Source organism: Pristiophorus japonicus, chromosome 13 (genome assembly GCF_044704955.1).
Source record: "Pristiophorus japonicus isolate sPriJap1 chromosome 13, sPriJap1.hap1, whole genome shotgun sequence".
Classification (NCBI taxonomy): Eukaryota; Metazoa; Chordata; class Chondrichthyes; family Pristiophoridae; genus Pristiophorus; species Pristiophorus japonicus.
In genome coordinates, this window is record NC_091989.1 from 149,012,587 (window position 1) to 149,025,868 (window position 13,282).

The window sequence follows — 13,282 nt, forward strand, 5'->3', positions numbered from 1 at the left end:
TGCTCATGAGTGACTGGCTAGCTCCGGTATCCAGCTCCATGTGCACCGGGATGCCATTCAGTAAGACTTTCATCATCATGGGTGGCGTTTTAGTGTATGAGCTGTGGACGTCAGCCACATGAACTCTCTGAACTTCAGCATCCATGATTGTTCCCCAGGCCTCATCCTGCATTGCAGACCCCTCGTCTGGTTCCTCTGTCTCGCAGACTAGCCTCGCTACTACCTTTTTGCACATCCTGGCCAAGTGTCCACTGACATTACAAATCCTACAGGTATAAAGCTGGAACCTGCAGCTTTTGGCAGTGTGTCTACCCCCACACCTCCAGCTTGAGCTGAGATTGCTGTTAACAAAAGGACTATTCCCAGGCATTCCTCTCTGATGGCCCGTTTGGCTGTTTCTAAGCACTCTGATGGAGGGTGTTAATGGTCCCATCACGGAATGCATTGTTCATCATGATGCCGTGAATTGCCGATCCCCTTTCCGTTGTCCCTGTTGCGGGCCCACCTTGGACCGTGTTGCTGCCTGGGCGATGTCGAATTGCCCTTGCCTGCCTGCCTGGGCGGTGTCGAATTGCCCTTGTCTGCCTGCAGGATTCTGTATCACTTTTACATCATTAACTCCCTGGTTCATTGCAATGTTAAAACCAGGGATGCATGCGTAAATTAGCTTGGTCTCCTCTTCCCCTGCCATAAAGGTCTGAGCTAGCAACGCCGTCCCTTCTAAAGTCAGGTCCTTGGTCTTTATAAGCTTCCTGAAAATGCCGACATGATTAATGCCCTCGGTGAAAAAGTCCCTTAACATCTCCCCCCTGCAGGCATCGGAGAACTTACAGAGACTGGCCAAACGCCACAGTTCCGCCACGAAGTCCGAGACGTTTTGACCCTCCCGATGCTGGTGAGAGTAGAACCGGTGCCGGGCCATGTGTACGCTACTTGCCGGCTTGAGATGCTCACGGATCAGCTGGCTGAGCTCTTTGAAAGACTTGTCCGCTGGCTTTTGGGGTGCGAGCAGGTCTTTCATCAGCGCATACGTCTGTGGACCACAGCTGGTCAGTAGATGTGCCCTCCGCTGGTCAGCCACTGTCTCTTCCAGCCAGTCCTTTGTGACAAAGCTCTGCTGGAGTCTTTTCACAAAGTCGTCCCAGTCCTCACCCACACAGTGGCATTCCTCTGTGCCACCGGTGGCCATCCTCGTGGTTTGGTGATTCCCGTTTCTTGTCGCCAAATGTAGTGTCTCTGCACCTTGTTACAAACTCACACGAGGCATGTATATATATGACACAGTCACTCTGTGACCTTCACTTTATTCCCAGGACCAAGGAGTGCTGACCCTGGGTGGGACCTCCCCTTTTATACCTGGAAACCCAGGTGAGGAGTGTCTCCCGCAAGTTCACCCACTTTGGTCAGGATGTGCATTTCAAGGGTACAGGTACAGTGTGCATGAGTTACAGTTACATAACTATTGTCATTGCAAGATGGTGAAATACATGACAAGTTCCTCCTTCTCACTAGACCCACTGCCCCCTAGTACATTTGGAAGGTTATTTGTGTCTTCCTTCGTGAAGACAGAACCGAAGACAGAAACCATGGAATGTCCCACCAGCACTTAATCCACTAGTCACGGAAGGGGCTGTCACCACAATGAGTGGCACTTCCTCCAAAGTCAATACAACAGTAGGAGCATCACCCAGCTCCATCCCCTCCCGCTCACCCTCACCCCCATGTTCTTGGTCTGGAGGGTTGGATTGGTCTTCATGCTCGTCCGCGTCTGAATCTTCTGCATCGTCAGAGTTGGCCTCAAGTTCTGCAAAATATAACAAAACAGTCAAATGGTTAGCAGCAGAGGAGGGGGCAGGGTGCGTGGCAAGAATAGGCTCACACATCGCAGGCCAGGCAGCAGGATGGTATGAAGGACCATGATGAATTTGCAGGACAAATACTTCGGTTCTGTCTTCATGAAGGAAGACACAAATAACCTTCCGTATGTACTAGGAGACAGTGGGTCTAGTGAGAAGGGGGAATTGAAGGATATCCTTATTAGGCGGGAAATTGTGTTTGGGAAATTGATGGGATTGAAGGCCGATAAATCCCCGGGGCCTGATAGTTTGCATCCCAGAGTACTTAAGGAAGTGGTCCTAGAAATAGTGGATGCATTGGTGATCATTTTCCAACAGTCTATCAATTCTGGATCAGTTCCTATGGACTGGAGGGTAGCTAATGTGACACCACTTTTTAAAAAAGGAGGGAGAGAGAAAACGGGTAATTATAGACTAGTTAGCCTGACATCAGTAGTGGGGAAAATGTTGGAATCAATCATTAAGGATGAAATAGCAGCGCATTTGGAAAGCAGTGACAGGATCGAACCAAGTCAGTATGGATTTATGAAAGGGAAATCATGCTTGACGAATCTTCTGGAATTTTTTGAGCATGTAATTAGTAGAGTGGACAAAGGAGAACCAGTGGATGTGGTGTATTTGAACTTTCAAAAGGCTTTTGACAAGGTCCCGCACAAGAGATTGGTGTGCAAAAGCAAAGCACATGGTATTGGGGGTAAAGTACTGACATGGATAGAGAACTGGTTGGCAGACAGGAAGCAGAGAGTCGGGATAAACGGGTCCTTTTCAGAATGGCAGGCAGTGACGAGTGGAATGCCACAGGGCTCAGTGCTGGGACCCCAGCTCTTTACAATATACATTAACGATTTAGATGAAGGAATTGAGTGTAATATCTCCAAGTTTGCGGATGACACTAAACTGGGTGGCGGTGTGAGCTGTGAGGAGGACGCTAAGAGGCTGCAGGGTGACTTGGACTGGTTAGATAAGTGGGCAAATGCATGGCAGATGCAGTATAATGTGGATAAATGTGAGGTTATTCATTTTGGGGGCAAAAACACGAAGGCACAATATTATCTGAATGGCGGCAGACTAGGAAAAGGAGAGGTGCAACGAGACCTGGGTGTCATGGTTCATCAGTCATTGAAAGTTGGCATGCAGGTACAGCAGGCGGTGAAGAAGGCAAATGGTATGTTGGCCTTCATAGCTAGGGGATTTGAGTATAGGAACAGGGAGGTCTTACTGCAGTTGTACAGGGCCTTGGTGAGGCCTCACCTGGAATATTGTGTTCAGTTTTGGTCTCCTAATCTGAGGAAGGACATTCTTGCTATTGAGGGAGTGCAGTGAAGGTTCACCAGACTGATTCCCGGGATGACAGGGCTGACATATGAGGAGAGACTGGATTGACTGGGCCTGTATTCACTGGAGTTTAGAAGGATGAGAGGGGATCTCATAGAAACGTATAAGATTCTGACGAGACTGAACAGGTTAGATGCGGGTAAAATGTTCCCGATGTTGGGGAAGTCCAGAACCAGGGAACATAGTCTAAGGATAAGGGGTAGGCCATTTAGGACTGAGATGAGAAGAAACTTCTTCACTCAGAGAGTTGTTAACCTGTGGAATTCCCTGCCGCAGAGAGTTGTTGATGCCAGTTCATTGGATATATTCAAGAGGGAGTTAGATATGGCTCTTACGGCTAAAGGGATCAAGGGATATGAAGAGAAAACAGGAAAGGGGTACTGAGGGAATGATCAGCCATGATCTTATTGAATGATGGTGCAGGCTCGAAGGGCCGAATGGCCTACTCCTGCACCAATTTTCTATGTTTCTATGTTTCTTCCTTGAGTGTGCAGTACTGATTGCTTTTTTTCCAGACAGGACCCATCAAAGCAGCGACCGCCTCTTCCAAGGGTATCAATTGGTGCAGATTTGCCAGGCCTCCTCCTGTTTGAGATCTTTCCCTTTTATTATGTGCCACCTTCCTCTGCAAAGATGAAAACCTAACTTTTTAGAGAGGGTGCCTTTCTGCTGGATGGAATATACAGATGGTCACATTTACAATTGCAATTCCATTGAATAAATGAAAATCTTACTTAAACTATCTACTTGACCAAGGTCCACTTCTTTTTATACTGGCCTCCAGATCTCATGGTGATCACCATTGCACAGTAATCTTCTGCAATTTGGTTCCAGCGTTTCTTCATTTCTTTGGATGGAACTTTTATGCGACCTCTGCTGGTGTCCAGCTTCTGTCATCTGTTCTCAATCACAGTAACTAGTGCCTCCACTTCTTCCTGTAAGAAATTCTTGGTCCTTGCACCATGTTGCATCTTGTGTTGCTGCAGCTACAATTTTTCCAATGCTCTCACACAGCATTCTTTCTCACACACACAAAATTGGTTCTTTAAAATAGCCGATTGCCAACTCGGAGCTGTACTGCACATGCGTGTCCATTACAACGACGTCAGAAATGTAACTTTTTTTCCCCACCATGCGCAGAAGGTGCAGCATCATTTTTCGGCGCAGACAGCAGGCTCCACTCCTCCACACGCTGCGGAGTGCCAAATTCGAATTATAGATCAGGGAAACTTTGGCAAATTATTTCCGGCGCATTTCTGGGCTAGAAAAACGAGGGTAACTCTGGCAATACGCCAGAAAACGGCCTTAGGCAAAAGTGAGCCCTAAATATTTAATAGAAAAGTCCCCAGTAGTTTCACTGGGCATATTCCTATAGATCTCACTGACTGAAAACACTTTTGCTTTTCTCTCAAATCCCTCTGGGCAAGCCTAGTTCCCCATTGTACTGCAGGCAGTGTTATGGAAAACAACAGAAAGGGAGTAAGGCATTTTTTTAAATCTGTTTAGACAAGGAAAGCGAATATTTTCCTCAGTTCAATGGCCAGTGCTATTAATAAGATTAGCTTCAAGTGAGTGGGGACAAAATCTTTGGCTATTGGTCATGCTTGAATTGTGATGCTATCCAGAAGCCACTATTTGATACAGTAGTTTCAGCAGCAACTCCAATTTGAAATGGAATATTGATTAAAAATGCTATTGATTTTCTTCTACATCTTTAAAAATCTCTTTTTGTTTTCCATTTTTGAAGTTACTTTGACTTGCCTTATTAGACTGTGCAGCATCACACAGTTATCTGGGCTGAGAGTGGGGTGGGCAACCGATTGCCAGATGTCCAGCAATGCTCCAGCAACCAGCCACCAAGGCATGAAAGAAATGGATCATCGCCTGTAGACACTCAACTAAGATCAAGAACCGATTCTGTGGGAAATCAAGGGGAGATTGATTTCACTGTAGTCCTCCAGTACCTAGAATGCTACTCCACCCAGATCTTCCGTTTTTCAATACATTAGGTGATAACATTATGATCTTCTAATATTCAAGGTTTCTAGCAAATATTCAGAGCCATTAACATAGTTTCAGAATCAAATGCTTATTTACGGTTTGAAAAATTGAATTATAATTCTGTGGTTTAAATACTTAAGTGTGCAATGCCAGGAGTGGGTGAGGGGGTCCACTGAGCGACTGGTATGCTCCCTGTGGCTCCACAGCAATCATTGGACAGGTGTACTTTGGGCCTTTTGGAGAAGCCTGCAATGGTCCCTTTAAGGACCGCTGGTTTGGCAGCAGAGTGATTAGTTCTACTGGAAACTCCGAGGCACCAAAATTTCAGTGGGGTCCTACGACATAGGACATCAATTTAAATATTTGACTCCCGCCTGTTTCGGGCAAATTGTGTCTTGTTGACCTCAGTTGAAGAGTGTTTTGGCATGAACAGACAATAGGCAGGCAAAAATCCCCCCTCAATATATTTTACAAGTTATTAAAGCTGTAACGAATTACGTGGTGGGTTCTTTCCAACAACATGTGAAAGTGAAGAAACTCCTTAAGCTTCAGTTAGCTTGGTGCTCCTGTTCCAGCATAGACCCACTGCCCAGCTTTCGTCATAGAAATTGGTGGACGACAAAAGACCAAGGTGCATCAAGTTCCTGTTGTCACATGATACAATGTTAATGAAGTTCTTGACTAATCATAGCAATCAACCTCTATCAATTAGTGTACAACAGACCCAAACACAAGGAAAACCCCAGCGATATAGAGCTTTGGGAGCAATAGATTCAAAATCATCTTTTTCCTCCCAAGCATGCTACACTTACCACATGTCATGTCTCAAAATTACTCATGTGCAGTTGTTTTCTGAAAAAGATCCATCTAATTTGCATTGGAATGAATCAATACTAACTGCTTCCACCATCTCCCATAGATTGAGCACCTGCTAATTGAAATATTGTTTCCACAGATTAGTTTTGAGTTTACTCCCACCCCCAGTTATCATAGCCATTTGTAGATAAATCTTGTTTGGTTCAGCTGTTAAAATTTGAAGAGTGTTTTCAGAATGCTTGGTAATAATATGGATTAACTTCTGCTTGTTATTCAATTGAATCATGGTTTATGATTAATCCACCTGTTAATATGTAATAATAGACAGTATATTTTTAGAAAAAAGAACATTCTTCCAATGAAAATGGGACAAATCATTTATTATATTGTATGGACAGGAGTTTTTGGGAATTTATTGCAATTAAGACCATTTTTCTCTTGTAAAGTACAGTATTTTTTTAAATGGTTATAAGCCATGTTACTGAGAGGTTTACTGGCTCCAGCAGACCCAATATTCTACAGAGTTGCCACAAATCTAATCTGACGGCTCTCTGGTTTCCTCTTACTCAGCTCCTTCTCCATTACTAAGCAAACATTAATGATTTATGGTGAAATAATGAGCACTGGGGAATAAGTTGGCATTTATTAGCAATTTCATTAGAGTTAGTCATTAAATAAAAAGCTACCTCGCGATGACATCATCGTCTCCTGTAATGACTTCAAGATAAAGGAGGACCATCATTTCAGTAACCCCTGATCAATTAATTACATTGTTAAAGTTCAAAATCCATTTGAAAATTCAAAAAACATGCTCCCTGCAAAAAACAGCAATTTATTTGGATTCCTGTCACTATTTCTTTGTACAACTAAATCTTTTATCCTTATAGCTTTTAAAATAAAGTGCAACATAAAACACGTCAATAACAATTTTAATAAAATTTAAGATTTAACGCAAACAAATGGGAAGATTTTATTCCAACTCAGTTCACTTGAGATATTTAACAATAACTTGCAGTTTTATAGCTATTAAAGTACAAAATGTTACAAGGTGCTTCACAGCAGAAGTAAATGGGGGAATGGAGGCCAAGCCATGGAGGGAAAGATTTGAAGAACGAAAGCTTGACTTGTGTAGATTTTTAAGAGGTGGAGCGAGAAGTGAAGAGGCGGAGAGGTTTAGAAAGAGAGTTCTAGAGAGTAAGGCCAAGTTAGCTTTAAGTTCTGCTACCAATGATAGAACAAAGAGGAAGGGAAGATACATATAAGGCCAGAGTCAGAGAACCAAAGCATGTGAGAGGGGATATAAGGCTGTAGAAGGTTGCAGAGATAGGTTGGGACAAGACCATGGTAGGCTTTGTAAATAAAGATGAGGATTTTAACTTTAGTGTTGGCAGACAGTGAGCCAATGTAGGTTAATGGGGGCCATGGCTAATGGGTGAGTGAACTTAGTGCAGGAGAAGATAAGGCAACTCCATTTTTGGAGTTTATGGCAGATATGGGCAGCTGAAATTTAGACAAACTAGAGTTTATGGCAAATGGGGGATAGAAAGCTGACAAGGAGGGAGTTGGAGAAATCGAGCTAGAGGTGAATAAAGGTTGCAATGGTGGAAGGGCTGAGGCAGGTGTGTTGCAGAGGTATAAGTAGGCAGTCTTGGTGATCGATAGTGTATGCAGGTTTGAAGCTCAGCTGTGCATCAAACAGGATACTAAGGTTTTGCAAAATCTGTTTCAACCTGAGCAAATGGCTGGGGCAGGAGGATGGAATCAGTAGCAAGGGTGTACAGTTTATGCCAGGGGCTGAAAACGCCTTTGGACTGCCAGATGTTCAGTTGAAGGAAGCTGTGACTTTCTGTGACGATGTCAGATGGCCAGTCTAATAGCAGGGAGGTGATTGTTCAAATCCAGTATCTCCCTTATGAGGTGCACAGCATAAAATTGTACAAAAGGGACATCCGGTCAACCAGGTTGGCTGTTAGTTTGTACACAGATGGAGTTTGCCCAAAGTAAATAGCTTTCTCATGTAAAAAGATTTTTCTAAAGTTAGGGTCCTGGCTTATTCTTTGGGCAACGGGATAGGAGATTGGCATTGCACCTTTCACATCAATTATGCTGAAATCTAGAGAGAGTGAATTTTTCATTAGCTTTAAGTCATAAAGATAGGAAATTTCCAACTTAATTGCTTCACTTTGTCAAGTGTATGTGGAGACACATAAAAACTTCCATTACTTGAACATCTCAGGCACACATCCATTAGAGGCCAATACTCCAGCCTACCTTACTTCAGCCTTGCAGTTATCTCATAACAGACAAACAAATATCTCCTCCTCCAGCTTGACAGGAAAAAAAGGCTCTGGTGTAGCCGTGGGTGTGAGGGGTTGTGTTCATAATTTTACTCTTAAGCTGCCCTGGTTGGAAGTTTGAAATAAAACCAGAAAATGCTGGAAATACACAGCAGGTCAGTCAGCATCTGTAAAGAGATGACATGATGTGAGGGTCTGGTATAGACCCTTCATCTGTTGTGATGAAGGATACAAACCTGTCTTTTCTGTTGTTATTTCAGATTTCTATCATTTACAGATTTTCCTCTTTTATTTTACTGGTTGGAAGTTTGTTGTGAAATTAAGGATTGTGAATAAGTAAAAAAGAAATGGAGAGAAAAAGCAAAATTAACAACCGACCACTTCCCATACCTCGGGAGCCTCTTGTCAACAAGAGCAGACATTGATACGGAGATTCAATGCCGCCAGTGCAGCCTTCGGCCGCCTGAGGAAAAGAGTGTTCGAAGACCAGGCCGTCAAATCTACCACCAAGTTCATGGTTTACAGGGCTGTAGTAATACCCGCCCTCCTGTATGGATCAGAGGCATGGACGATGTACAGAAGACACTCAAGTTGCTGGAGATATATCACCAACGATGTCTCCGCAAGATCCTGCAAATCCCCTGGGAGGACAGGCGCACCAACATCAATGTCCTCGTCCAGGCTAACATCCCCAGTATTGAAGCGCTAACCACATTTGATCAGCTTCGCTGGGCAGGCCACATAGTTTGCATGCCAGACACGAGACTCCCAAAGCAAATGCTCTATGCAGAGCTCCTTCACAGCAAATAAGCGAAAGTTGGGCAGCGGAAACGTTACAAGGACACCCTCAAAGCCTCCCTGATAAAGTGCGACATCACCACTGACACCTGGGAGTTCATGGCCAAAGATCACCTGAAGTGGAGAAAGTGCATCCGGGAGGGCGTTGAGCACTTCGAGTCTCAACGCCGAGAGCGTGCAGAGGTCAAGCGCAGGCAGCGGAAGGAGCGTGCGGCAAACCAGTCCCACCCACCCCCTTCCCTCAACGACTGTCTGTTCCATCTGTAACAGAGTCGGTGGCTCTCGTATTCCTCGATTCCGAGGGAATGCCTATGATGATGATGATGTGTGATTATAGTATAGCAAATATTTGTTCTGATAATTAAGACAACCTTGAAGATTGTAATTAACATAGCAATCTTTATTAAAAAAAAGGTAATATTGGACATTGGAAGTAGTGGTGTATTTAACACAAAAGGGATTAATTATTAAACAAGTGGTGCTAGCCATGTTACATTTGAGGCGTTATTTGTCAATCGTGAATGGAATACTTTAGTTCTGCTGCAATGTAGGTTTTCAGGGCATTGTTCTAAACATTGGACATTTTTCTGTTCCTTCTGGTGCTCATGCTGGTATGTTGGAACCACTAATACACCAAAGCTCTGAGAATTCAGCTGCATAAAATGCTGCTGTAAACCAGCAAAGATGTATTATGCTTACTTGAGCTTCCAGAGCCCTTCACTGCATGACATCAGAATTATATTATGTATATATCATTATATATATGATTTTATTGGGCCAATGGCAAGAAAATAGTCTCGCATGCAAGTATAATGTGACTATGATATATAGTGCATGATGTGACATTAATCTTCACCTAGATCACGTAGCAGATGAGCAAAAGGAAAAGATTTTCTTTGTGTTAAACCAAGTTCCAGAGAAAAATATCAAAATATCAGAGTTAGATTTTTTTTAAATTATTTTGCTCCCGCTCTTTCAGATTGGACAGGAAGGTGATACTTTTCCTGGATTGCACATACAATTTGGAGAACAAGCTAACTTCATGAATCTATTTTTGTTAACCAAACTGTACAATTATGTCATAATACATGTACTTTTTCTTAAGGAAAATTTACAAAGTGGAAAAAAAAACTTTAAAAAATATGCTCCTAACTGACATCTTCATGTCAAAAGATGGATTTGCTTTCTCGGGCAAATAATTCCAGCATTGTTTCTTCAAAATCATTTTATCGGAAAAGTAAAAAATTCAATTTTAAGGATAATCTTGCAGTTTTATTCAGAGGCAATAGAACTGTCCAGATCCCAATGTAATTTCTCCCAGAGGTTATCAGGATTTACAAGGTGTTCGATCCAGAATTGGTAGTTTGGAAAGGGTGGAGATGTTTTGTGGTTCAACTTCTGATGTTGAAGGCAAATAAAGCCAATAACAGGTTAATGGCACAATTTTCCTGGTTTGTTTCAACAAGGGCTGAATGGCTCAGCACCCTGTGTGTTTAGGATAGAAACAATATGAATAACAACCAAATGTGTAATTTGTTTGCAATAAGCTCTTCAGTTCAACATGATGAATGAATGTTATAGATTTGGACACAATTGCTGTTGTCATTTTTACAATTTGCTAGAAGTATTTGTCATTGCTCTAAAGAGCTTTATTGCTTCATGTTCCTTACAGGACATCTCATGCCAAGTCAAAATCGGAGGTGGCTGAGACAGCTGCTCAAAAAGCTCAGGATGAGGCGAAGCTTGCCAGGATCACTGCCAAAGAGTTCTCACCATCCACCCAGCACCCAGGCAATGGTCAGTATGTTAAAAATATATAGTTTAACCATCAGTCTGTTGACTATTGGCCAGGGGAATCAGTGTGTAACACACAGCATAACAGGGTGATCAGGGTAAATGAAAATAAACACTCAACACAATCTATGCTCCAATAAAGTTCAAATTATTGAGCTGGATTCTATGATAATGTGTGACGAAGGTTTATGCGGGGAAGTATTAGCTGGGGATCTGTGAATATTTATACTGTGTGCTAGCAGTAGCATATGGAGTGCCTGGTTTAATATTTAGTCAAAAGAAGAGCAGCTTGATTGTGTAATACCATAACACTCCACTGAAGTGTTAGTATTCAGTACGTATTCAAGATGTTTATATTCTGAAGTGAAGCCCACACAAAATGAATTCCAGTGCACCAGAGACAATATCGATCTTGCGTTGGAAATTTCAGGTTCTTAGTAGAAATGTAAAAAAAAAATGGTATCATTAATACCATACCAACAGGTACCTTTTGCAAATTTTACATTGCTCTAACGTGGTTACAGTGAAGCCAAGTCCAACTGATTGGAGCAGTGATCGGATTACTGTTCAGCAACTATAGAAGAACTCGTAGAGTTAAATCATAATTAAATACAATGTCCAACTCCCAATCTATTTTACATTTCTTGCAGTCCTTGAACAATATCATTTCCCATTTTATCTCTCTTGCTCGTTTATTTTTTTCCTCCTCACTGCTGCTTTACTTGTTTTCTTTAGCTTTTTCTTATTCTTGTGTTTTTATCCCTTTTGCTATATTGTCTCTGCAACCATGCGACTCGGGCACGTACTCAGATCACAATAATGACTGGAAAGGGAGAGTCGCTTGCTGGAAGCAGAAGGCACATGTCAGCCCGCTGTGAGAGTCTGCTGCATTGTTTGATTCTGTTTTATTCCCCATTGGCAGATCAGCTGTTTCTGCCAGTGGCTTTCATCAGAGGTGAGCGATTTAATTAATAGCGTTCACCTCACTTATATATGTCTCTGTGCTGGGAGTGGGAAGGATCAGTTCCAAAGCAGAGCCATTTTTCCAATGAGGAGTTGCTCGGTAGATCTGATGGAAATACTGGATTGAAGGATTTGTTCTTTATTTGAATGTGGGGTTGGAAGGAGTTAAGGCAGCAGTGACTGTGTTAAACAGAGGAGAACACTTCAGTGATTACAAAAGCAAAATACTGCGGATGCTGGAATCTGAAGTAAAAACAGAAAATGCTGGAAATCTCAGCAGGTCAGGCAGCATCTGTGGAGTGAAACAGAGTTAATGTTTGAGCTCTGTGACCCTATGACGAAGGGTCACAGACCCAAAACGTTAACTCTGTTTCTCTCCACAGATGCTGCCTGACCTGCTGAGATTTCTAGCATTTTCTGTTTTTACTTCAGTGATTAGTTGTGCATTGATGCTCTTTGGAGCAGTGATTGAGGAATCCTCGAAGTGATGGTCACCCTGATGCTCTCCTCCACGTATTTCTTATTCCAAAGCAGCTAGGGCCACTTATTCCAAGATGTTCCAATCAGGCTTTTTGGATTGCAACATTGTGTAGGGCACAGCAGGCTACAACTGTATCGACATACAAGCCGGAGAATACCCCTCTGGACCTGTCAAGGCACAAAAAACGCCACTTTAATACCCGCAGCGGTCCTCACTCGTTGAGGCATGTGTCTTGTTATAGTGCTCCGTTGCAACTCTTGATAGGGTCATTATCAATGGGAGTAGGGAATAGGCCTTGTAAACTACAAGCCATCTGTTGACATGATGCGAGGGCTGAACTTTGAAGAATGAATGCATCAAGGCAGCTTCCAGCAAATCTTGCATTGATGTGCAGGATCCTTTGCAGGTTGTCATACACAATCTAGCCATTCAGAAAGCGGAACCCCTTTTTCTGGGGGAAGTTAACTATAGGAGCATGCAAATCAATGTCTCTATCTTGCTACTGTCTTGATATGATGCCAAATTGGATCAATTCCCCAACTCTGTCAAAAAGAGTGCTAGTCACCCGACAAATGCCTGCCTGGATGGCACCCTGGCTGATGTACTCAGGTCCCTGTGGCTGCCTGAAATGATCCTGTGCCATAATGTTGAATTTTGTTGTGACAATTAATAGCCAGAGACAGAGCTGTCCTGGCAGACGACTGTAATCGGTGACAAAGCTGCTCTATTGCCTCTTTGATGAAGTGCAGTCTTCCAGCACACATCCCCTCACCAATGTCTTCATAGGACCGATGTTTCCTGTATATTCTTTGGGGGGAGTAATATCTTGTGGCGTGCATCGTCCTTAAATACTGCTTCACTTTACTTTCTTCTATCCTCACCTCCTCCTCTTGCATGTTAATGACATACTCGGCGGGGATACCACAGGATGGGGTGAATCG

At 43.0% G+C, this 13,282-nt stretch overlaps 1 protein-coding gene across 1 annotated transcript in view; it reads left to right on the forward strand.

Annotated features, from left to right (window-relative positions):
* jph3b (junctophilin 3b) overlaps positions 1-13,282 on the forward strand; it is a 190,022-nt gene that overhangs the window by 133,244 nt on the left and 43,496 nt on the right. The window contains exon 3 of the mRNA XM_070896973.1: positions 10,776-10,900. Coding sequence (XP_070753074.1) covers positions 10,776-10,900 — 125 coding nt within the window. The remainder of the gene's footprint in view (positions 1-10,775; positions 10,901-13,282) is intronic.